This window comes from Python bivittatus, unplaced genomic scaffold (genome assembly GCF_059951505.1).
Source record: "Python bivittatus isolate LINGU-HERP-01145 unplaced genomic scaffold, Pbiv_v1 ctg000510_np1212, whole genome shotgun sequence".
NCBI classification, from domain to species: Eukaryota; Metazoa; Chordata; class Lepidosauria; order Squamata; family Pythonidae; genus Python; species Python bivittatus.
The window spans coordinates 1,433,764-1,459,383 of NW_028277081.1; the positions used below are offsets into that span (position 1 = coordinate 1,433,764).

Genomic DNA, 25,620 nt, shown 5'->3' on the forward strand with positions numbered 1-25,620 from the left:
GAGCGAACGGAAGTACGCGCAGCCAGAAACGCCGCAGAAAATTGGAGAGAGGTTTGCACCAGATTTGCACACGCTTCTCGGCCGTCACATCCCAACTAAGGGCAAGAACAACACACTTCACCCTGAAGAACGTCTCTCAAATTCTCTCCTCTGAAAGTAACGTCAAGAGCCAGTCCCTTTCCTCAGCTGGAAAAGTAAAAATAAAAATGCAGAGCGGTTTTCCTGCCCAGCGCTCTCTTGCAAAAATGCCACCCTACGGAACGGGGCTTCCGGTTCCATTCGGAACGCAAGGGTGAGAGGGTGAAACGCCGATCTGCTTACCGATATTTCATGCCGGTCTTTTGCGCTGTGCATTCGTCCAGAGAGAGGTCGTGCATCCGGAGAAACTCTTCCCTGATCCGTGCCTGAGCAGCCACCCGGACCTCCCTAAGTCTTTGGAGCTCGACAGCGTCGTTCTGGTGGACCTGGTGCAGGCCCCATTCCGAGTGGCACCTGCTGGCCACGCTCCGCAGACTCCCGCTGTACGTCATGGACAGCATAATGCTGCTGGACTTGGGGATCTGCGCATTTTCCAGGGACGAAAGGGGTTTGCCTTAGATTGCGTGAGCCACCATGACCTGCCAACATCGCCATCCTGCCTCCCTGCCGGCTATTGCACCTGGGGGACGCGCCTGGCTAAGGCATCCGGTTGGTGACGAAGATTGCAAGCATCAGATATGCTGGTCTGCGACCGTAATAAGGATTAGATCGGAGCAAGCCTCAGCATCGAGACTGGAAAAGGAGAGACTTGGGCTGGAGCTTAAAACTCCATTTTTAAACCGTGCCCAGGAGAAGGCAGTCATTTGAAGCTGAGAATGATTTGGAGAACAGGGTGGAGGGGCGCACTCACAAAATGGATGCCACGGGGGTGCACGTGGCCAATCCCCATTTTTTTCCTGGAATGCTCTGGACCATCCCACTGGGATTTGGAGAGGGCCCCCCAAAATGAAGACCGCGCTAAAGGGTGCGTTTTGCTACAGCAGGAGCCCGGTGCCCTATTTCATTTTTTCTGAAAATCGTGGTTTCAAAAGAAAAGGAAGGTGAAGCGGAAATCTGGCAAGCGCTAAAGGAGGTTGCTGGGAACTGGATGAGGAAGGGCACTGGGGCATTTGGTGGAGGGGTCTCCATTTTGGGAGGGAAACAGAGGGGAGGCGAGAACTGAATAAGGTTCAGCATCCTCCAGTGCGGTGTTTTTCAAACTTGGCAACTTTCCGATGAGTGGACTTCAACTCCCAGAATCCTGTGCAAGGCCTTTAATATGTTCAGAGTCATGCACGTCTTTTTTAACCGATGGGAAAGCTTGCAAACTTTTTCACCAAGGGAAGCTGTTTGGACGCAAAGGTTCCCGAGCTCCAAATGAGCACGGTGGCGTTTAGCCCACCAGCAAGCCGCCGAAAAGAAACGGAAGATTTTAAAAGTTAGGAACGAGTCCACTGACTCAAATCCATCCTATCGCATTCAACAAATCGCTGCTTTCTTAGCAGCAGACGTGCAAGGAAAGGAGACAGGTGGGGGGAGAAGAACCAAATAAGTTAAAAAGGAGGAAACGGGGCGAAAACAAGGGAAAAAAAGTAAATATCATTTTCGATCTAAGGATCTCGCTGGAATTCTGAACGCAACTTTAATGGAGGGATAATAAACAGCTTTAAAAGGAGAGTCATGGGTGTACACGTCCAAATGTCCAGATTTGGAAATTCAAAAGCATGCTATTTTTTTCACTTTCCCCCCTTTTTAAAACTTTCACTAAGCTATCTCTTTATGGATTGCATTTCTCTTCCCCATGCTAAAAAAGACTTTTCATCCCATTCCTTAGCTTTGTCCAGACAAACCTGGACTGATATTCATTTTTCAGCCCCCCCTCCTGTTTTTTAATGCAGTGGGGTGGGGTGGGGGTGTTCATAAGGGATGTGATGTCTCGAGAGGGCGGGGCCAAAATATTTGCTCCACCGGAAGGGCGGGGCCAAAACACCCATTTTCTGGGAGGGGTAAATATTAGGTACGTGTGTTCAACCATAGGGGGTTGCCTCCGTTTTTCTACCCCCCCCTGCAAAAAACCAACCCCGAATGATCCAATTTGGGCTGCTGAGACAGGTGAGGCCAGCTGTGCAACAAATTAGGAGCAAAATTGCTGAAGATGCTCAGCATTCCTTGGGCATTCCCAATTTGATTTTTTTTAAAATTAAAGTAATCTCAAGGAAATTGAAGTGGGGGGGGACAGGGAGTTTAACGGACATGGATGACATAGTCCATAGATTTCTGTTTACCCTGGACTAATTAACAGCTGCCAAGGACTGTGACCGCGACATTAGACACCGCCTTTCCCGTCACGGATTGCAGCTGATTGCAAATGGGATAAGCGTGCCTCTCCTAGCTTTATTGGAATGAAGACGGTTAATTTTTCGTGCGGTTTTTTTTTTTAAATGTTCTGAACGGCATTTTGTAGCCTGGTTTTGCAAAGGCTCTGTGGTTCCAAACTAAACCGATGCCTTCATTATGGAAACCTGGTTAAGGAGACGGGAGGTTTGTGGACTGGGGAATTTTTTATTTTTTGCAGAATATCAGAAGCCGCGGGAGCTAAATTCTTCCCTCTCCAGTTCTGAGAATTAAGGACACCTGAACTGTCTTCGTGAGATGCGAACGACTTGGGTGGAAATTTTAGATTTTGGGAGAATAACGACCCCGTTTCCGTCAAACAGGTTTGTATAATATCCCATCCTGGTTTCCAGATCTGCATGAGGTCCAGATTAGACTTTTTAAAAAAAATCACTTGTCCAGGCAAGGTTCAAGCCCGAGATGAGGTTTGAAACCAAATTTCTCCTGTGTCTTATCTCAGTCCCTAAATTTTTTCAATCTACATCTCACAGGGGTTTGCTGTTGGGCAAAGGCGTGGTGGCAGGATTTCTCATCAAAGTCAAATGATAAAAGATGAGGAGGCGGGTAAAAGCACCGACTGAAATGCGAAGAGAAATGAATCTTTGGGCTGTAAAAATAAAAAAAAAAAGGACATGCACCGCGTTCACACAGCCACACAGATCCACCGCTCTCCCGAAGCCCCTCGAAAACCCCACTTCCTGCAACAAGAGATTATCCACTTTGGGGTCAGGAGGGGTATCTAGGAAGCAGCCAGTCCATCTTAATTTCCCCCCAAAATTAAGGAGACAGGAAGGGTTCCTGATTGGAAAACAGACGTTGCAAGCCTGCAAATCCTGCCACCGAGTTTGGGATCCGCTGCCTCTAAACCGCGAGTTTCTTTTAGGGGAGAAAGAAAGGAAAAGGAAAAAAAGGGGGGGATCTGCTCTCTGCAACAAAGAGGAGAGATGGGGGCACCCCCGACCCCGCTCTGGGCCACTAACCCACATTAAGATTTGCAAACCTTGTCTGCACACAAGGCTAATTAAACCCCGTGTTCCCATATGGGATACAGGCGCGGTCTCATTGCTCCTGGGAGTTTCCCTTCCCGATCTCTAAAAAACAGCTGAAATTCCTTCGAAAAGCGAGAAAGGCGGACGAAGAAGCCCGCTTAAGCTGTTGCAGGGACCGAACGTCTTCCTTTTCTTCCACAAAGCTTCCATTGCTACAGCTGGGGTGGGTGGGGTGCTAGTCTCTTGCTCCCCCCGAATCAAACCCTTCGCTTCCTTCCATCCGCAGCCCCGACTCACCTGATGTCTGGGAAACCTGCTCATTAAAAGAAAAGTTCTCGCTTATTAGATTTTCCCACGGACGGGTGGAAAACAGCGCACAGGCGTGGCCTTCCATGGGTCGCGAGGCGGGGGGGGCGGAGGAACGTCCACTCCAGTTGTCAAAAGCAATTGCGAGTCCCCCGCGCACGGGAGAAGTTCAGCAGGAAATCCATTAAGTCTGTTATGAAGATATGCCTCCGCCCTCCCCTCGGAGCAACCAGGGGCTAAATTATTCAGGACCGTCTCTTGTTCTAAAAGCCTTGGAGAAGGAACTGATTTATGAGCGCGGATATCGATCGCTCACTTTTTATTAGCGGGGACTTGTCGGATGCTGGCCGAAGGTGGCTTCCCAGCCCCGCTGCCTGTCATGGTGGAGACAAGAAGACAGGTTGATGGATGGAGCTGGACAGCCCAGGAGACGTGTCCTCTCGGCCTGGAACGAAGGATGCCCGGGACAAACGGAAGCTCTTCCCCTGATGCCTGCAATTCAACGTACCAAACAAATCCCGTCTCGGTGGTAAACCCAGGAATGCTTTGCTGTGATGGAAACTCAGGCACCCGGTGGGAGAGAAGTCCCCTGAGATCCCCACGGTTTGCTCGCTAGCCAACGCAAGGATGGAAGACGCTCTCGGGGCTTGGGTCAGTTGGGGTCTCCGTCGCTCGGGCCAAAATTCCCCTGCTGGTGTTTAATTTGGATGCAACTGGAAAATCCTGGAGGAAAGATTGCTTTCATGGGTTGCAGCTGCAGCTGCTTTCATAAGACGCGGAGGTGGCTGCTTTAATGAGCTGCAGGTGGCTCCTTTCATGAGATGGAAACAGGTATAAACAGATGGAAACACCTGCACTTCCACGTTCTCAGAAGCTGGTACTGATCTAACACTGAGCTTCTTTGCGTCCTGGCTGCTCTTTCTTTTTAAGGGGGGGGGGAGACAAAAAAGAGGGCAGGAATTTTTGGATAGGGCGAACCCAAGGTTTTCAGGGACCGTATGTGTTCCATCTGGTTAATTTTTACTGAAGAAATTTTTACAGAATAAAAACAACACAAATTAAACAAAAAGGAAAGGAAAGGAAAGTGATACTAGGTGGATTCACTTCAGCTTCAATGCCAGAACTGCAGTGGAAGATTATACACTGTTGGCACTGGACTCCTGTTAGATTGGCACATATATATATCAGTATTATTCTTCCAAAGGCTGGAGAGGTTGTCAAAAAAAAAAAAAAAGGGGTGTCATTTTTTTCACTTGTGGTCATGTGATCAAGTTATACCCTTTTGGCGAAAAATTTTTGGAGAGAGCAGTATTATCGCTAAACAAAGATCTCCAGTCAGGGTTATTACATTTATTCACAGGACCAAACCATAAGCTTAAAAATAAAGAAGTGATTATCTATTTAATTTTGGCAGCCAAACTAAGAATGGTGCAACAATGGAAAACTTTAGGTAACACAACAACTGAGTTGTGGATTAAAAAGGCCTCTTCGATTGTCACATTAGGAAAAAAAAATCACAGATAAAGTCAAAGTAATGAGACTTCAGAAGTACCGTTTTATCAAATTTGGATGGATTTTATGGCTTACCTTAATAGCAATAGCTTATAATTTGGTGTACTCTACAAATATGGTAAACTTTCATATGTAGAGTACCTGTGTCTTTATTCCCATTGTAGTAGATTCTTTTTGTATTTTCTATATCTTTCTTTTTTCTTTATATGTATACTGGATTTATGTTAACATGGTTACCTGATATTGACTGAAATAAAAAAAGTGATAAGTAAATAAGAAAGAAAAGAGACAGAAAAGAAAGAAAAAGAAAAGAATTTAAAGGAGGGGCTTCTGATCTTCTTCACAACAGTTATAAATGCATTTATATTTTATCTTCTCTCTCTAAGGCTGCATTTTGGCTCCCTTCTTTCCATATTCTATCATCTCTGATCCTCACACCCATAAATCACAAGTTCATTTTTTCCCCTGTTTTCAGCAAAAAGTCCATAAAGGGCAGGGGCCGTGCGTGTTCGAGACAGAAACTCAGCTTCTCTTTTTTCATCCGAACAAAACCGAATGTTTTCCAAACCGAAACGCTCCAAAATTCTCCAACCTTTTCCTTCCACAGAATTCCGCCACCGTTTCCAACTGAAACGCGCCAAACTCCGGTCCGTGGACGCGGGGGATCGTTCCGCGAAAGAGCGGACATTCTGCAGCTCGGTGAGTCACCCTTGGGGGTTAGATGTGAGTTTCTCACAGCAAAGGGCCCCCCAAATCTTGTAACACCATAGATTCGTGGTTAGTTGTGTAGCCAGGCAAGGGGGTTCGTGCTAAGCCATGACACAGCTTCCTACGCCCCTAGTTTTCCAGGAAAAATCACAGCACAGGCAAAGATTCCCATCTTTGACCCCCGAAGGTCCCCAGTTCCTAACGTTCCCCAAACTTCAGAGACGTCGGGACAGAGCCAGCGTTACACCATGACGCAGCTGAAAGCACAGCTCGTGTTTCACCGGCGCCTAAAAGCGTACAGTTGGAATCATCGAGTTCCACCCACTTATGAGATCTTCTGCTCTTCGTGTAAATACGTCCCTCCCGTAAGAATAGTGGTTTCCACGTCCCACCCTCCAACAAGCCAATATCCAATGTCATGATTCAGCTTCTCTTCCCAAGTGTTTTGCCCATTCCTTGGACCTGATTCAGAATCAGTCTCAGTGCCAGAGAAGGAGGAGAAGGAGAAGGAGAAATATGCTGGCTTGTTACCATAATATAGATTGAAAGGAGGAGGAGGAGGAGTGGTGGAGAAGGAGTGGTGGTGGAGAAGGAGAAGGAGAAGGAGAAGGAGAAATATGCTGCTCTATTACCATAATATAGACTGAAAGGAGGAGAGCCACAGAAGATCCCAGCCCACTCCCCAGGTGGACTGGCAAAAGTTTGGGAAGGCTGAATCCGGGCAGAACCCCCTTTTCCGAACCTCAGCTACGGATGCTCACTCGGCTGAGCGCGCCCTCGGGCATCTCGCAAGGAGAAAGATTCTGAACGCGACTTCGTTTTCAAAGAAACGCTTCCCCCGGAGAGCGGAGATGTTTCAAAATCCAGCCCTTTGGCTCCAGGCTGCCCCCGCCCCCCAGCTGTCCTTTTGCTAATGCAGAGATTTCCAAGCTCCCCGGGCCCCTTCGTTACCAAGAGGGCTGAAACGAGAAGGGGAGAGAGGATTCTGCCTTTCTGTCTCCTCTTAATGCATTTTCCCTGATTCACAGGGATTGGACGGCCTCCCAGACTTGCTCTGGGGAGAAGCTAATTAGTCTGGATTTTGCCAACCCATCACTGCCGATGGACACCGTGCTCCACACCCGGGAAGGTGCCCAGAGCTCTGGAGTTGGCAGAACATCCCCTTCGCCCCCTTGAGTTGCTGATGCATCGCCTGGCACCCTCGAGGCCTCCGAAGTGCTGCGGCACCTTCCCCAGCTTTGCCCCCCCAAGACAAGTGCCATTTTGGCTTTTATTCCTATCCCTCCTGGAAGCCTGGGGACCCAAGCTCCAATTTTATTCTCCCAGCAAGGTAGGTCGGTTGCTCAGAGAGAGAGCCACTGGCCCCAAGTTTGCCAGCTCAAGAGCTAGATGGAAGATTTGCGTCAGCAGAAGAGCTCAGTTGGTCAAATCAGAGCGACCAGAGAGAAAATTCAAGATTTTGCCGCTTGCCCCTGGTCCTGAAAGCCAGCCGGGGAAGATCCTATTTCCACCTCTGCCCAGCCGGGGCACGTGAATTAAAGTGATCCTTTCTGCCCTCCTCTGACCCAACCCTGTTGGAGTTTCCTTGAAGAGGAAGAAGAAGGAAGAAAATCAGCTAGACTCAACCTCACATCTCGCTGGGCTTCTCAGCTGATGGAGACCCTTGTCTCAGATCTTCACCACTGTCCATCGATGCTTCGTTCCTTGTCTCGAGGCCTAGAAGTCCTAAGCATGGTCAGAGGCTTAGAGGGGGCAGCAGGTCAGACCCAACGATACAGCTGTGGCTTCCGATTCTAATAATAATAATTCTAATAATTAGAAGACGATAGGAGGAGAAGGTGCTGAGCAGAGCCACCAACCAGCCCCGAACCCGTCAGAAGTCACGGCTGTATCGTTCAGTCTGATCTGCTCCCGCTTCTTAGTCTCTGACCAAGCTTAGGACTTCTCAGTAGGACTGAGAAGATTACCTTGAGATGAACAAGAAAGCGCCAACAGACAGCAGTGAAGATCTGAGACAAAGTCAAAACTCAATGGGATATACCTTAAAGAAGATACACACTGCACTGAAGCTCCTGTTCCTTTTTATCTTTAAATGCAGTAAAATAGGACGGGCAAAGCAACGTCTTGCAAACTGGGTCTGTCTCCCAAAGGTGACCCATGGATGGCAGTCACTGGACTGAATCCTCCTTTCTACACGACCGTCCTTTCCTTTGCAAACACCGCTCTCGTGGTTCATGTCATAAAATAATCTAGGCGTTCATATCAGTGGAAATGCACCCCAGGGACCCACCTTCGTTGTAGGGTATCTAAGTTGAAGCTACCAACTTTGATCATGTTACTTTCTGTAGCTTTTGAACATAAGCTAGAACAGAGACTAGAGCCAACCTTCTCTTGAGAGTTCTCCAAAACCACATTACAAAGGACTTTCAGAATCATGACAACCTGGATTTTGGAAACCCACCACACCTTCCTGCCACCAAAGATTTCAACCAAGGCATTTTTGCTCCCTCACCTCCTGCGAAAGCTCTGCATGCCTTCAACAGGACAACAGCTAGAAGATCCTCATTTTCCCAAGAGGAGAAAAGCACACCGGTATTTTTGCCTTCTGGGGCCCCTGGTCAAGGCGAGGAGGTGTGGAGTCCACCCTCCGTGGGGGAACCCCTGATTTTTCCAAAGCAGCAATTCGGAGGCTTGGAGAACATAGAGAAGAAAAAAGGATGGAGTTACCTGTAAAACTGGAGCTGTCTTTTGGGACTTCCGTAACGAGCACTTCCGACAGCAAACAGGGAAAGAAAGAAGAAACATTCCACAGGTCACAGTTTTTTAAAAGAAAAAGCAAGAAAGGTGCCATACGCCGGGCAAACCATCTACCGGTTCCCCACACTTTGCCCAGACGCTCTGGCCTTCCAATCCAAGACTCTATGATCATTTGCATCTTCTTGGTTCAAGACGGTTGGGTCAACCCCACCCCCAAGGGGAACCTGTGTGCGTTGCAACAGGAAGGCTGGATTTGCAAGAGATGGGGCAGTGACGTCCTGACCACCTGCCACATTGTACTTCGTTTGTGCATTTTTAATTTATTTAAGTTTATCAGCTGCCCAATGGACTCCAACGACATCACCACGCAGGTGATGTCTCCGTAGCTTCTACCCGACACCGCTCAAACCTAAACTGGACGCCGACCAAGGTCCATTCTCCCAGGATCACAACCTGCTTCTAGTCAAAAAATGAGGAATTTAATCCAGCTGATTTGGGCGGTGCAGGCTGGGGAAGGATGCAATAAACTGAGTGTTCCCCCCCCCAGCTTTTTCACGCAGAAAAAAAGTTCCTAACGAGGTGAAATAAATGGGGTTGAGAAAAGGCAAGGATCACACCGAAGGAAGGCGCTGTGGAATCCCTTTGCATTAGTGCTGTGCAGAACGCCCCCCTTCTATTTCCAAATTTAGGTAGCATCTTCAGACGAGCTGGACGTGGGGATCTCTCCACAGCCCTCTCTCTAACGGTAAATTTGCATATTGCCTGCCAACAGACCTGGAGACCAACGATGCTTTCCAAGAAACAGGAAGATGGACATGCTGACGCACACTGAAGAAGACCCCGACGTTTGCACAAGACCACCTTCAGTGAGTCTTCCTGCAAAGTGCGAGACGCTGCTGTTCCTTGTTTTGGAGACCCCCACAGCTTCTCGACTACCGTCACTCATGGCCCCGGGGGGCCGTGGCCATGTGGCAGGGAAGAGAAAAGAGGCATGGGTTCTCTCCCTGCCTGACTGCCCACCCTCGAACAATCGGGGTTCAAGGACGCTAGGGGAGATGCAACCCCGCTTCTCCAGGGCATTTCGAAAGCAAAGCCTCATTCATCGAACTGGGCCAGAAGGCAATTCTTTTTTCTGCAGGATGCTCATTCAAATATTAAAGGGGATCTGTGTTGCCTTCCACGAGGGTTTTTACACTTTTGGGGCAGCCTTATCTTGGGGTGACAAATCGGGGGCTAACATTTCTGGAATGCTTTCTCCAAGCTGCAGGATTCCACTTCTGCTAAGCACAGAGGCGTATTCCCAGCAAAGAGGATTTGATTCAGAAGACGCCTCGGGTCGCTGAATGCCTCGGCCATGCGGCTTCTCAAAATTCAATATAAAACCCAGCCCGTCCCAGGGCAAAATTCCAGGAAAAACAGCACAGTGCTTCTTATTCTGCACCCCGAGGGTCGCCCAGCTTCTTCCTTCTGGTTTCAGAAGCTCCGGTGGAAACAAACCCAGATTCTTCTGCTCGGCCGGAACCAGGTTGGCAACCGAAGCGAGGCTGGGCGGAGCGCCAACTCACCTGTAAATCATTCCTGGGGAGGCGGTCTGTCGGTTGGAGAATCTAGCTGGGGAGTCCGTGGTGGATTCGGGATACATGGAGGCAACCTCCAAGTTCCAGGCAAATCTTTGTCAGCACCCACTAAAGGAGCAGGAACGGGAGAGAAGGAAAAACACACGTGGGTTAGGCCACCAGCTACCGGAGGACCAGCTTGCCAAGCAAAGGAAGTCACTCCAAAGAAAGGAACCGGTTTCTAGCTAACGTTTAAACACTGTTTTTAGACCGCGTTTTCATTCACCTCCTCCGTCCGATGTTTTGCGGTTTTACTAACGGTGGAGGAGGCTCCCAGCCTGTTTTTTGGGATAAAAAGAGCTGTTTAGAGCAGTGTTTCTCAACCTTGGCCATTTTAAGATGTGTGGACTTCAACTCCCAGAATTCCCCAGCCAGCAAGGCTGGCTGGGGAATTCTGGGAGTTGAAGTCCACACATCTTAAAATGGCCAAGGTTGAGAAACACTGATTTAGAGAGCTGGGTGAGGAAGTTTCTATCACCCAGCCTTACAATCTAGGAAGTGGGGAAGGGAACATTTAGCATCTGCAGGACATTAACAACGGAAACCTGTCCCCCTTTTTCATAATGGAGTGAGATTTTGATATCCTCGCTTGGAATTTAGAGTTTGAAAGCTCCAAGCTGGCAAGGATTGGGCAGCTCTGTTGTTATTCATGCCAGTTTTAAAATTATTTTTATTTAGACGCCTGCCCGGGGAATATCCTGTCCGGGGCTGACCAACGGTCCCTATGCCGCAATTGGGGAACGATCGCTATTGTTTTTCTGTAAGGCTACTCCGCTAGCAAGTTATTCGTAATTTTTAACAGCTATGTAAAATGTCCCTGGCCTGCAGTAAACTAGCAGTACAGGAAAAGGGCCCCATTATCTACTTTTTTCCCCCTTCTGATGTGCTAGCTTTCAGCAACAAGGTTATACACGTTACGGATTTTAGCAGCCCTGTAGGATTGTTTATCACCATGAGGTTAACACTTTTTTTTTAATTTTTAAAAGCCATTTTAAGCATTTTGCCTTTCATTTCCCCCTCATCTTTTGAATGACAGGAAGCTTCTTTAATTTTATCTGCTTTTTCTTCCCGGTTCCGTGCTCCTTTCGTTCAGCTTTTCCAAGTCCTGGATTTTTAAGTTTTTTTAGCCACATGGGAGAAAAACTCAACAAAGGCTGTTGACTTTGCTCTGGATAAACCTCTCCATTCCTGAATAGTCTGTTAAGCTGGTACTAAAGGCAAAAAAGCTGCTGTGGGAGAGAGAGAGAGATGGAGAGAAGGAAGGAAGGAAGGGAGGGAGGGAGGGAGGAAGGAAGAAAGGAAGGAGAAAGAGGAAGAGGAAGAGAAAAAGAAAAATTCATTTGAAAATTGGTCAAGGATACAGCCACTAAACGCGAGATTTGCAATCCAGGTTAGGATCTCCAAGCTGTCATGGCCATCGTGATCCACTAGAGGGAGCTGCAGATCCCTTCGCCTCCACTCGAGAAAATTGCAATTCTGCCATAAAAAACGGGATTCTGCCCTGAATTAGCAATTTATATGGCAATTAAGAGAATTCCTTTGCTTGCAACTTGCTCCGGCTCCCCTCCCCACATTTCTTTCTTTAAAAAGAAGTCAACGGGCCTTTCTTGTTTTCAAAATGCAAATGGAAAAAAGGAGATAGATATGATGGATGGATGGATGGATGGATAGAATGAATGGACAGATACAATGGATGGATGGATGGATGGATGGATAGGTAGATAAATAGATATTTTCAGTTCTTGGTCTGGGACTGTGCCCCCAGCCCAGGGGAAAAAACAGGTAAGCTGGTGATGGGGGACAACTCTACCAGCTTCGCTTCTGGCTCTGGTTTTCTCTTTTGTGACACATTCTCAAGATTACCCCTTGATAATGATCTGTCAGCCCAAAAGGGTTTTCCTGCCCCCAGTTGAGATCCAACTTGAGAATGGAACCTGCATATTTCTCCCCCCCCCCCCCATTGATTGATCTCTTCTGGGAAGGTTTGGGTTGATAACATTCCTCTTAACATGCTAATATTTGGGAGCTTCAGAATTTAGCTCTCAATACCCCAGTAACGACATTTTATTACTATTCTGTTGTTAGTATCTTGTGTCCTTTTCATCTTTTATTCTCTTTGTAATATCTTAAGGACGCACTAAAGGATGCGAAGAGCTGGCTCTAATGCTGCGAAAGGCGGAAGGAAAGAGAAGGAGACCAGCCAGGTGGATGGACTCGGAGTTCAGATAAATTGGGATAAATCTTGAAAGAGGGGCGAAAACAAGCTGAGACAAAGCAGCCAATAAGCTCAGGTTAAATATCCTCCTGCAGAAAATTTCTATGGGGTTAACAGAGGTGATCCGAGCTGCAACTTCCCCTGCATCCATTATTAGCGAATCCCGAGTTCCTTTTTTTCCGAAACCTGTTTCCAAACCCTTTCACTTCCAAGCTCAATATCCAAAGGGTTAACTGTGTTAGACTTTTACAGCCCAAACAACAGAAAACTTGAAGAAGTAAGAATTGCAGTGGCCTAAGGCATTGGGTGTAGAGCAACCCACAAGCCGGGATCTAAAATTTGAAATTATTTCACCTTAATTCAGACATTTGAATTCTAAGTCACATTTCCTGTTCGAGATCCTCGCGCATGGCCAGCTGCCCCTCTACTGAGCCACACTGCGGTTATACGGCAACACAACGCCCAACTCCAACTCTGCCCGTCTCCTTCAAACCCTCCGGTTCCCAGGTTGCCAAAAAGGCTGCGACCTCTCGGATTCAGTGGAACAAACCACCTTTGCACATGCTCAGAGGCACGTGGTAGCATGCCGAGGAAAAGTCGGATCTCCGTAACATGTGGAACCAGGTCAGTTTTAGCCTTGTCTAACATGTGGTGTGCACTCAGCTAATGGGGCAGGGAAGGAAGGAAGGTGATAGAGAGGAAAGAAGGTAGGAAGATGGAGGGAGAGAGACAGAGAGAGGAAGGAAGGAAGGGAGGTGGAGGGGATGGGGAGACGAAGGGAAGGGAAAGGAAGGGAAGGGGAGGGGGGAGGGAAGGAAGGAGAAAGAAAGGAAGATGGAAGGAGATAGAGGGAGGGAGGGAGGGAGGGAGGGAGACATGAAGGGAAGAGAAGGGAAGAGAGGAGAAGGAAGGGAAGGAAGGAGGGAGGGAGGGAGGGAGGGAGGGAGGGAAGGAAGGAAGGAAGGAAGGAAGGAAGGAAGGGCGGGCTTTAAAAGTTTAAAGAAGTAGCTGCTGAAATGACAGGGGTTTACAAAACCTTGCTGTTGGGTGAGCTTTTCCTCCTCTGTAGATGTTTTAAATAGACGCATAAAGAAAACAAAAGCCAGAAGAAGTGCTGGGAAGGAGAGCCAGCGAGTCAGACTGACCGCACAGGACACTCTCTGAACGTCCAACCCCGGCGTGGCCCCGTCGGCAGGCCCAGGGCTCGCAAAGCCAGCCCAAACACCTTCCTGGACCCCGTTTCTATCGCAAGCCACTTGTGAAAAAAATCGCACACTCGCGAACGCACGCAGAGACCTTGCCACAGTGGCACCTCACGCCCCCGAAGGAACCAAGTACACGAAGCCCGGCACGTCCGGGCCCACGCTCCCTTTGTGAATTTTGGGGGGTTTTGTGCAAAAGGAAAGGAAGGACAGCACGGCTGCTGCTTCAGAATCTGGACCTTCCGAAAACAAACATCTCCGCAAGTTTAGCAGCTGGAACAGTCCGTTTATATTCCTTGGAGTTTTCTCTTTTTTAAAGTTTTAATCTGTCATCCGAAGAGGAAATAGAACAGGGAAGTTTTCGACTTCCCCCTCGACCTTCCTGGGGTTTCCCATCCATATTCTGATCTGGGCAGAGATTTCCAAGGTCAGCAGCATCATCTGGGGAAAGTGGGCGGCCTATAAATTTAATAATAAATAAATAAAATAAAAATAAAATGCTGCAAGTGGGACTGGGGGAACCCTGCTGCTGACCAACCCCACGGGAGAAAACCCAAGTGGTTTCTCAAGACTCTCTTTCTCATCCGACGCTTCACCGACTTCTCTTTTGCAAGGCAGATTTCACAACAGCCAACAGTCACTTGTTTTTAAAATGGCTTTTTATGGAACGAGCACAAGAAAAATGAACAAAGTTAAACCAAAAGGGAAAAACAAAACAATTTAAAAAAAAGAGAGAGGATTCTGTTTAGATCAATCTATACGCGTGATCCGAAAGAGAAATATTTTAAAGGTGCACGTTTTGCCCAGAGTAATATTTGCACCAATCTATTTGGATATATATTATATATTTAAACACACACACACACGCGCGTATATAAAAATACAGATAAACAGTCACCAGATGTAAACCCTGAATTGTGAGGGGCTTCAAATCTCTTACCTGTTTCTTCATTCTTTAACCCAAGAAATTTCCCCGGGATTTTAAATGCAAGAAAGAAAAAAACCTTCATCAACCACGTGGCGTGGGCACCCAGGTAGAAAAAGCAAGCGTTGTTTTCTTGTCTTCTGGATTCTCAAGGGCCCCCCCCAGAGTCCAGCTTGCTTGATCCCAGGAACCCGGCTAGATATGGGGACTTTGACCCCCAGAATTCCCCGGCCAGCACGGCCATTTTTAAGAATCTGGGGGGGGGTCTGCGGGGAGTCAGAATTTGCAAGATGGCATCACGGTGCCTTAACTGGCGCACGCACGTTTTATTTGCAAGGCTACCCCCACCATATTGCAGATTTTACCCCCCTTGCGGATGACCCCATCCACGTTCCTGGCTGGTCCAGATCACAGGTCCACCCCAGCTAACCCCACAGCAGCCACAAAGATTTTTCCCGCGGATGGAAGGCATGCCCTAAAACGGAGCACGGCTTAAAAACGGGGAACCGTGCACGCATTAGAGCCAGAGAGAATGGGAAGTCTCTCTATTACGGAGACCCCCTAGGTGGGAAATATCTCCATTTCTGAAAATCTGCCCCTCATTTTCCTTTGGGAATAAAGTTGTTTTCAGTTCCGGGATTCACGGTCAGCAGGCTGGTTGAACCGTCCCCATGGGGGTGAGCTTTGGACCATATTATATATTTAAGATATTCCTTTCTTCTTATTCCTAACTGCGGTTGCGCCAAACTCACCCGGTGAACTCTGCGGGTGAGCGAGAAGAGGACCCTTGCGATGCATCTGTCCTACATCTGGGAGGACATCCGCTCGGTACGAACCCTGAACAAACTTTGTCTCTCTCCGTCTCTCTTTTTTTAGGAGTTTTACGTTTCTCAGAGCCACCTTTGACCCAAGGCTGTTGGGAACCGCTTCGATTTCATCAGGCTAAAAGCTTTCGTGAGAGAAATCCGGCCCGTCTAGAATTCTCTTGCAAGAGGTCAACTGGATAGAGCGATGAAGGATGTAATGGAAAAAATGAGGAGAGGTGACTCTGAAGGTTTGGATCGCTTTCCACAATCTGGTGGCCTCTGGTTCGGTTTGCCGGGAAGCCCGCTGTGGTGGACCGCACATCAGCATGACCCCGCTAGGCCACTCCACTCTGATCGCTTTGTAAGGGCAGATGTCCAGTGAGGAAAGGTGGACCTTCACTCGACATGTCAGCAGCAGCTGAGCATCTTTTGTCTCCCGTTTTGCAGTGGCAAAGATGCCGAAAGGTATCTATTTCTCTAGCACTTCCTGGAATGACCATGCAACGATGCTCTCTCGCACAGGAACCACCGTCAATGTGCAAAGGGTTTTGTAGTATAAAACGAGAAGGCTATTCCTGCTCATCGTGGTTCTGAATTTGCTTCCCACACACTCCAAGATGCAATTTGTTGTCATCCTTAATTACCTTTCCAGGTGTACACAATACAACAACAAGCTGACTCACGTCCCAAATCCACGCACTATATTTTTCTGGCAAAATGTGCCTGTTTGGATCTCGGTTGTCAAGAGGAGCAGCAAATGTGCCTGGTCTAAAACACCCATCCTATCGCCCCATTTGGACAGCAACCTTCTGCAACGTGGACATCCTTCAGCTGTATGGACTTCAACTCCCAGAATCCTCAGCCGTTTCCCAAGGGCAGGGCAGGGAGTGAACCCTTCTCAAGCCCGTCATAATGCCGTGGCACCTCAACAGGAGCATCTGGGGACGTGTGTGCAATCTTCTGGGACCCAAGGTTGCCTTCATTACTCTTCCCCGGGTTGGAAGCTGATGTTTTTCCCATTTCTGGGGAAATCTCAGAGATGGAGTTGGAAGCCTTCAGCTTATGAGGCATGGACTCCCTGGTGGTGGCTCTTCCACATATGTTATGGGTTTTCACGGCAAGGTTTCCAAACTGACCTAGAATATCAGAAGGGTCCAACGGTTGGATCGGGCCAGTGACTCAACCTTCAAGTTCTGTGACCTCCAAATTCCAGGAGGTTCACTAACAAAGACAAGAAGGTTGCCCTCTTCCATCATTGTCCTACAGCCGCCGACATCTCAGAGACGTGGCTTGTGATTCTGGAGGTCAGAAGCAGCCCTCAAGAAATCAATCTTCTTTGAATTGATCCCATCTCTTCCAGAAATCCTCCAAATCGGGGTCATCCTTAGCAGAAGACAACCCCACTCTGGACTTAGATCTTGAAAATCTAAGCTGGGACGTCATTCCAGGGACATGGACTATGCTCAACATCTGAAAACCCTTCTTGTGAGAAAGCGACGGGAAACTACTTTTATGGTGTGACTGAGAAAACTAGAAGCTTGTATCTGAGCATTCACCAGGGACAACTCAACTCAAAGGGGGCTTCAAAGAAATTGAGGACCATCCGCCATCTTTGGGGACAGTAATTCGGTCCCCCAGAACTCCAATGAAAATAAATCAACAACCACATCCTATTATGCTGTATTCAAGAACACAAGGAAACAGCAAACACAATGATTCAGCCTTTCCTCCCCAAACTGAGCTAACATCCTGGCCAGAATATCTTACAGTCACTCTCCAATCCTGGTGCAAAAGTGCAACGGTGCCTCCCGCCCACATCAGTTTTTGCTGCAATCCTCCATCCAGACCCGCATTGCTCTGACGCTACCCCAAATTTATCCTGGGTCACCGTGTGCCAACAGCCACCCACCAAATGATGCCTGGGGATGTTGCAGCTCCCGGAAATCAATGCCATAAACCCCATGCTGTGGCTTTCTCCTTCGCTCTCCCAGCTGTTCGGTTCCCTTTCTTTAAATGCACTTAATCCAGGCAAGTTAACGGTTAATCAGTTAACAAACCGCCTTCTTTCCCAACATCCCACTCCTCATTCCAGCTCTTTTGCTCCAAAAATCCAGAATGCCAGTAACGGAAAAAAAAAAAAAAAGACGATTTTTGCACTGCCATGCACTAAAGAAGAGATGGCCTTTTTTTCTCCGAAAAACATGGAAATGGCTATGTTGATTCCTTGGAGAATCTGGAAATTCCTCTGCACATTGCACAGCCCAGAATTTACTTCATGCCCCCGCAAGGGAGGCGCAAGATGCGTCTGTGCGGGTCGCTTTGTAGCACCTGTACTTGGCGTTCTCGCTCGCTGGCCATCTTTAAAGAAATAAGGGGCTGGGATCCCCGGAGCAGACGTCTGCATAATAAAGGAGGCTTTTTCTGGTTTGAGGGGGCCAGGCAGGCTGGAAGGCATCAAGAGCGCGGAATTGCAATGGGACAACATACCGTGCAGACCACGCACCCATCAAGAGCAAAACTGGCACACGAACAAAAACGGGGTTTTTGTTCTGGAAGGAGAAAGGAAACTGAAACTGAAATAAAAGGGCCTACCTGAGATTCTTGGGTCTTTCCCCTTCCGGGCATCGAAATCCAGGATGAACGGCGAGATCTAGTGAGTGAGTGTGGGGATGCCCAGATGTCTCCCCCGCCCCGTTCAGCTCTGCCCAGCCTGCCAGGAGCTGCAGAAGGAAAGCGCTTGGCCCGTCCGGGCGGTCCAGCCGAAATCAGCCGGGCAAGCCCCTCTCCTGCTGCAACGGCCCCTTTGTTCCATCTCGTGGCTGAGTCAGCAGAACGCCAGCTTTCGCCTTGGCAGCCGCTGCTCTGCCGCTTTCGTGACCTCCTTTCTGCCCCCCCTCGGATTGCAGCGGGGGGGGAAGGTTTGGCAAGGCAGTGCCCCCCCAGCTCTGTTGCAAAGGGAGGCATCACCCGAAGCGTTTTATTTATCGATGCAAATTATACATGGATGGAATTCATCTATTGCCCCATTGCAACGTTGAGCTGGTGCAGAGGAAGATCTGTTGGCAGAGGAGGAGGAGGAAGGGCTGGGGTTTTTTGGGGGGGGGAAGGAAATGTTGTTCCCTGGGAGATATGGAAATACACAATGGGGAAATACACAATACACAATCCTCATCACCCTCATCTGTTCGATGGATGACAGCCACTCCAAAAGACTCTGGAAACGTAACCCTGCACCCAAAATACAACTGGAAACGTAACAACGTGGGGCAGAGATTTAAGGAAGGAAAAAAAAAAAGACATCCTAAACAGGATGCTAAAGTTTTGCAAGCAACAGCTTGAGGGCCAACCCTGAACCTGTTGCTAGTGGATGGAGGCACCTTGTTTTCTATGGGGAGGGGTCTCAGGATCCAAAGACTGAATTCAAAAGGCCAACTTCAAGGGGGGTGCACTCTACCTCTTGGGTTGGGGGCAGCCCCATAAGTGGGGATCAGATTTAAGTTTCTCTCCTGCTCCTTCCCCCTTCAATCATCATCATCTGCGACAATACCTTGAACACCATCAAACAACATCTGCCTGTCCCAGTCCTATAATGCCAAATCCAGTCTAAACATGTGGCTGACGGTGTGAGCAACCATAATAAGGGAGGAAGAAACAGTGGACCACCTAGTCAGCTACTGCAAGAAGATCGCACGGGCGGACGACCCACAAGGGCATGACCAAGGAGCAACCACGGTGCGTTGGAATCCCTGCAAGAAATCCCACTGGCCTTGCGAGCAAGAATTGGTGGGACCCAAAACAGACCCAGTCATAGAAAACGAAGGAGCTCAAATGCTCTGGGACTTCGGGATTCCAGCAGAGAAGCCCCTGCCCCACAACGCCCCAGACTCAACCACCGTGGATCAGAAAGACAAAGCAGTCCGGATAGTGGACGTCGCAACGCCTGGAGACCGCAGAAGAGAAGAGAAAGAGCTGGAGACAATCACAAAAGACCTGCAAGTAGAAGTAGGACGACTGGGGCAGAAGAAAGCAGAGGTAGTCCCAATAGGAATAGGCGCCTTGGGTGCAGTCCCAAAACGTCTGGAGCACCCCTTGAAGACCGTCGACAGTGACAAAATCGCCATCAGTCCATTGCTTTACTTGGAACAGCTGCCATCTTGCGACGATCCCTTTAATATTATTAAACAAGATCTGCCCATCCCGGGTCCTTGAGAAGGACTCGATTGGTGGATACAAAGGCCAAATCCAGTCTGAACATCTGGCTGACGGTGCGACCCACCATCATAATAACACCACCACAATATGCTTCACTTTTTCTGGTGGTGGTTACAAAAATCACACCGAAAAAAGTCTGTATAAGAAATGAAAGCAGTAGACACATGGATGTTTTACCCCTTCGTGTGCCATTTCTGCATTAATCTGCCACGTATCTCAGATACATCAGAAAAAGGTATATTTGAACATGTTTTCTTTCTTGTTTCAACGATTTCAAGTTACACTTTTGAGGCAGTTAAAACTTACAAGAACTGGTAGGCAGGTTCATGGCTCTGCAACGTTTAATACAGTGTTCCTCAGTCTCAACGTCTTTAAGATGCGTGGACTTCAACTCCCAGAATTCCCCAGCCAGCAGGCTGGCTGGGGAATTCTGGGAGTTGAAGTCCACGCATCTTAAAGTCATTGAGGCCAGCCAGAATGAGAAATAACAAGGGCCTAGGCGAATTAAAGGACAGACTTGCTGAACAGAATTGATCGAATCTGGTGCCGCTGGAAAGAAGTCCCAGAAGGATCTGTTGGCTGAAGGAGCTCCAAACAGGTCTTTCTCCCCCAACTAAACAACTTTTGAAGCCCACCTATCTCATAACCTCAGGGTGATCCCGTGTTCATTATCCTGATCTTCACAGACTTCAGCACGTGCTTCCCATCCCTTTAATTGCCCCCAGGTGACCACATCAGAGTCTGATCCGGTTTGACACCGTTCCCCACTGGGGCAGGATCTTCTCCATCAGGGGTCAAGGCGAGCAGGGCAGGACCACTTTTCTCCTGGGCTTCCCCTTTGGGGGACCAATCTCAGACTGTAATGGTACGTGGGAAAGACCTTGGGAGACGGGGTGAAGAGAGGCTGCCTAGGGAATGGTCAGATAAGAGGGAGCCTAGCCCACAGCTGCATAATAGGCAGAGGAAGAGACTCAGAAGGGGCCCTCCCTAACTTCCCAGGCTGTAAAGAAGACAGTGGGAGATGTGCATTTTCAGACTTGCAAGATTCTGTTAATCAAATGGTTGGGCATGCTGGGAATTGTAGTCCCGACCCACTGGAGGGCACCCAAAGCCGGAAGACAATGCAAACAGGTCGACCTAGAATTTGATTCGCTTTAAGATGTGTCCTATGCGTCTAACGTGGCTTAAAAATACGACTGAAGTTTTCCTCGTGGCCAAACGGCACTTCTAACAAACAGCTTTTCTTCCATTTCTTTTACATTTTCACCCCCCAGCTCTCGGATCTCCGACAGCTGCATGACATATTGGACAGTCTCTGAAATTCCCGTGGATCCTGCGTTACTCGGCAACACGCTTATAATTTTACCCCCGGGGAATCTCCGGATCTCAAAATGGTGCATTTCACACTCTCTCTAGCCCGGCAGCTGCTTACGAAATGGCATCTTGGCAGTTCAGCTCCTCAGAGGGTTGGGGAAGGGGGGACGGCCAATTTTAAGTGGGGCATGAGTAACATTTCTAGATTTCAGAGGCTGTTCAAGTTTGCTGCCATCACAAGGAATGGCTCACATTCAGACCCTTTACGGCAGTGTTTCCCAACCTTGGTCACTTTAAGAGGTGTGGACTTCAACTCCCAGAATTCCCCAGCCAGCAACTCCTTCTGGGAGTTGAAGTCCACCCCTCTTAAAGTGGCCAAGGTTGGGAAATACCGCTCTAGAGCATCGTGCAGGCAATATCAGAAGAAAAGTACCGAAGATGAATGCCTGGCCTCTGTCTGCATATCTATTGGCTGGGGGGGGAAAAAAAGAAAAAAAGGAAAGGACTTTTCCACAGCATGCCATAAGGACAGGGAAAGGGGACCACAAAGAAAATTCAGTTCCAACTGAACTCAGATCCATGCCTCCAGACCACCAGGATGGATTTGACTTCCTGGAAGCTTGCTTCTCCTGGGTGGCTACTTACCTGGTGCCAAAAATTAGCATGCACTTTCTCAAAAAGGAGGACAAAGGAGAGGGAGGGGCAGAGTAGCACCCACCATTCAGATAGACTGATATAGATGGGCATGGCTCAGATTTAAATCAAGAAAGGGGACCCTGCAGCCTTCCAGGAGCCGAATAATACCTCCGAGCAGCCGCATGGGATTTTTCATGCATTAGGCAGCGCTTGCGGGGTCTCGTCACGCTGGATGTGCAATGAGAACAGAGTGAAACAGAATCGCAAGGCTTGCTGTCAACAATGGTAAAAGGTCACTATTGCACTGATAATAGGTTTTGGGTTTTTTCCCCATTTTTTTAACATTGGAGACCTTAGGATTAAGCATTAAACTCTAGATGGAAACCGTTTTTATATTATAAAATAACTCAATGCATTTTGTAAACATCTGTCAATGCTACACTCAGCTTTAATTCTACAATTCATGCAACCTTACGATCCTCAACCTTTAAAAAAAATTATATTCAACGTTGATGTAAAGCTATTTCTTCTTATCTTTAAAGGTCCAACTCATTTAGTATTAGCAATGTCTACTTTATACAGGATCAATACCACGGTACCTGACGAACCTCTATATTTCATCATGAAGAATTTGCATCTTATAAAACCATTACTTGGGGGAAAACAGGGGCAAAAGTCTTTACTGTGCCGGTCATAAGTTGACAGGAAGAGAGGCAAAGAACGAAAACGAGATTTAAATCTTGACAGCCTATATTAACGATGTGGACGCTAATGCACAGATAGCGTTTTTGCAAATCTCATTCTTATATCGCTGGGAAGAAAACCACATGCAAGTTTCTACCGACATGGGGGAGTTTTAAGGGACAAGCCAGGTATCTTTCCCCCAATATCCATCATTTCATGAAAAGGGCTCCGTCCTCCCTCCTCGCTTTATCCTCCATCCAACCGAGTGTTTTCTCTTTTTCTGCAGCGCAACCCCCAAATTCAGCCCTGGCTCTACAGACACGATTCAAAGAGAAAAACAGCAGCTGGTCAAAACGCCGCGACAATCGAACACCGCACATTGCCGGCGAATAAAGCATCACAATTCTGCAGCTGATAAATAGTGAGGATCGAAAGCGAGGACGGTGGTCCAGATCCCAAGAAAATGCAATTAAAAGCCCAATGTTGGGTTCACGTAGCCCAGCTATGCGCTCCCGATTTGACCCACTTACAACACAGGTTTGGGGAAAAATTCACAACGGGGAGAGATGATGAAGATGCCCCCTTCCTGGAGCTCTTGGAACAGGTCATCCGCCATAGAAGCAGCTTCTGGGGGGGTCTAGATGATCTCCAAAACCCTCCCCCTTCTAGGATCTTCGCGTAAAAGTGTCCCTGTGCCATCCCCAGAAGGCCAACATTTCAAGCATTTCATCCCTCCTGTTTCCATTTACCTACCCTGGAGCGCACGCGCATCGTGGTTTAAACTGCCAGCTGCCCGAGGATTCAGGAACTAAGTGAATGAATGAAATGATTAATTCAGAAGCGCCCGGCACCAGAGCCCCAGAAGTCGGGGGCGTGAAACCGAGACGGAAGGAGAATCAGAACAAAATTTTTCCGTTTCTTTCTTTTTTCTCCTGCCCCGGCAAATGTTCACGTCTGCGTTATTGGCGCTCGCCAACCTGGCTTCTTGGTCACGCTGCGGCCTTTGCCGAGTCAGAACTCCAAAAATCAATGCCATCCGCTGAGCTATTTATGGTTTTTCCACTTGGCAGGGGGAAAAAAAACAGCTTGAAAAGCTTTAGAAATGCAGATTTGGTTGTCCGGGGAGAAGAGAGGTGCAGCTGGCAGAGAATTTTAAAAATCAACATCCAGATGAAACCAGAACTTTTTTATTAGGATTATGGAGAGTCAATTAGAAAAGGCGGGTGGACAATTGATTTTATATCAATATGGTAATGGCAGCGGGGTTATTATATGCCCGAAGATGGAAGAATAGAGAAATAGCTACACAGGAGGAGTGGATGGTGAAGATGGCTGAAATTTGCAGAAATGGCTAAACTGACTTGTTTGATTATGGAGGGAACAATTACTTTGATAAAAAACTGGAAACTTTTATGGACCGTTTGCTGAAAATGGATAAAAATGAACAGGCGATTTCTGGATTTACTGATTTAATAAGGGTAGAATATGAGAAGGGAACGAAGTTATACAATTTTGGAGGGGGGAAACGGTTTTAAATATGTCTGTAATTGCTGTGAAGAAGATTGGAAGTTCCTTCCTTAATGATCTTTGTGTTTTCTTTCTTTTTTTCACTCTTTATCGCTTTAATGCTTTTTTCTTTACCTTTTCCTCTTTTTTAACTCTTTCTTTATATTGTTTTGGGTTTATCGTTTCAACTTGGTAAAAAATTCTCCAACAAAAATGATTAAAACGGAAGAGAGAGAGGTACAGCGCACCTTTTGCTGCATCGGATCGATCCACAACATCTGGAAGTGAAGTTTAAACGTCGCCTGCTAGCAGGTGTGACTTTTGGTGGCTCCAGGAACTGTCTGAGCAACCATCTGAAAGTGGTTTCCTCTTAGCTTCCTCTGAGACGGTCTTCGATTTCCCAACCTGGCCTAGATCTCCTAGTGGTCTCCCATCCAAGCTCAAACCAGACCGTGGCCATGTTTAGCATTTCAAAATCAGGGGCTCAGGGCCGGCTCGAAATTTTTAGAAAGTCGCTTCTAGGGAACCTTAATCCTATAGAATGAGGTAGATGCAAAACTTGATTTGGGACCAAATTTAGGAGAAGTCATAAGGGAGCGGGTGCCAGTTGGGAGATCAGATCATTCTTGCTTGGTCTCGTGGGGGAACAAACATTGATTTATCTCATAGATTTATATAGCCGCCCACCTCAAATATATGGCCCGGGGTGGGTGGGGGGGGAGAGAGAGAGAGAGAGAGATAGCAATTTGGGGTTACCCCAACCCAAAAATGCTGGACAGGAATTTGTCGAGATGGCAAAAGTCCAAAAAATAGATCTGATTCCACTTTTCGGAAAAAGAGGAGCGGGTTTGCTGGGTTGGGAAGTGCCCAAACTCTGTTTTTTGGAAAAGAGGAGGCTGGGCACCTCCCGGGCACCAAAATCTGGGGGTTTCGTGCCCCCCATTAAATGGCAGCTTAATCAAATTGGCTTCTGCTTTTTTGCCTGAAAGGCGGATCAAACTGCCCGCCGCAGAAAGGCCAAGAGACTCGCTCCTGCTTCCTTGCACCAGAGATGACATTTTTGAAAAAAGAGCAGAACAAAACGGGATTTTTCCTCCCCTTTTCCTTCTGCTGGAGCTGCACCCCCTGCCCGCAACCCAGGACAAGCCTCCCTGAGCTCCGTTGGAGATTTTCCCCATTATTTACCCCTGGTGTTTCCCTATCACGCGATGACGCATTGCAGAAGTTTACAATAAGAAAGGAAAAAATAACCCTAATGAAAATGAATTTAAGGGAAGGACTGAGACCGCCTGGAGGGGGGCAAGGTGGCACGGTTGGCACATCCTGGCCGCCTATCAGATGTCCCGCTTGCGAGTCGATGGATGAAGATGTCCGGGGCAAAGCTCTGAATTGGTCAGGGGAGTTAATTCCCAGCAGGACAACGGCTTCAGCAGACGGGGAACATGGGTCTGGTCGGACGGCCTGCCCAACTTTGCTTTTCCTTACCCGTAATAAGAACGAAGTGATTTATAATTAAAGAACAGCAAGATGGGTTGAAATAAACACCAAAACCAAGCCGCGCAAAGGTACAAAAATGCCATATCATTTTATACACTCCGGAGAAAGTTACCGAGGTGCGAGCAGGTGAAAGTCTGCTCTCCCACTGGCTCTGCTTCATCTCAAGATCAAATAAGTTTCTAGTCCTGGTGGAGGAAGACTGATGGACAGCTGCTTTTCAAAGCCTCGGAGAAGGGGTCTCGAGTTCTGGGAGTGAAACCTGGATCCTGACCTACCGCCCACCATCGCCGTTAGATTTATATCTTGCCTTTCCTCCCGGAACT

At 47.9% G+C, this 25,620-nt stretch overlaps 1 protein-coding gene across 3 annotated transcripts in view; it reads right to left on the minus strand.

Annotated features, from left to right (window-relative positions):
- Positions 1–25,620, minus strand: part of KCNAB2 (potassium voltage-gated channel subfamily A regulatory beta subunit 2) — a 63,163-nt gene that overhangs the window by 31,355 nt on the left and 6,188 nt on the right. For 2 of the 3 annotated variants that reach the window (XM_088147611.1, XM_088147612.1), the window contains exons 2-3: positions 10,250–10,369; positions 8,655–8,696 (exon numbers count right to left, since the gene is read on the minus strand). In XM_088147611.1, coding sequence (XP_088003737.1) covers positions 8,655–8,696; positions 10,250–10,326 — 119 coding nt within the window. In that variant the 5' untranslated portion in view covers positions 10,327–10,369. The remainder of the gene's footprint in view (positions 1–8,654; positions 8,697–10,249; positions 10,370–25,620) is intronic. The other variant, XM_088147613.1, reaches the window with a different exon arrangement.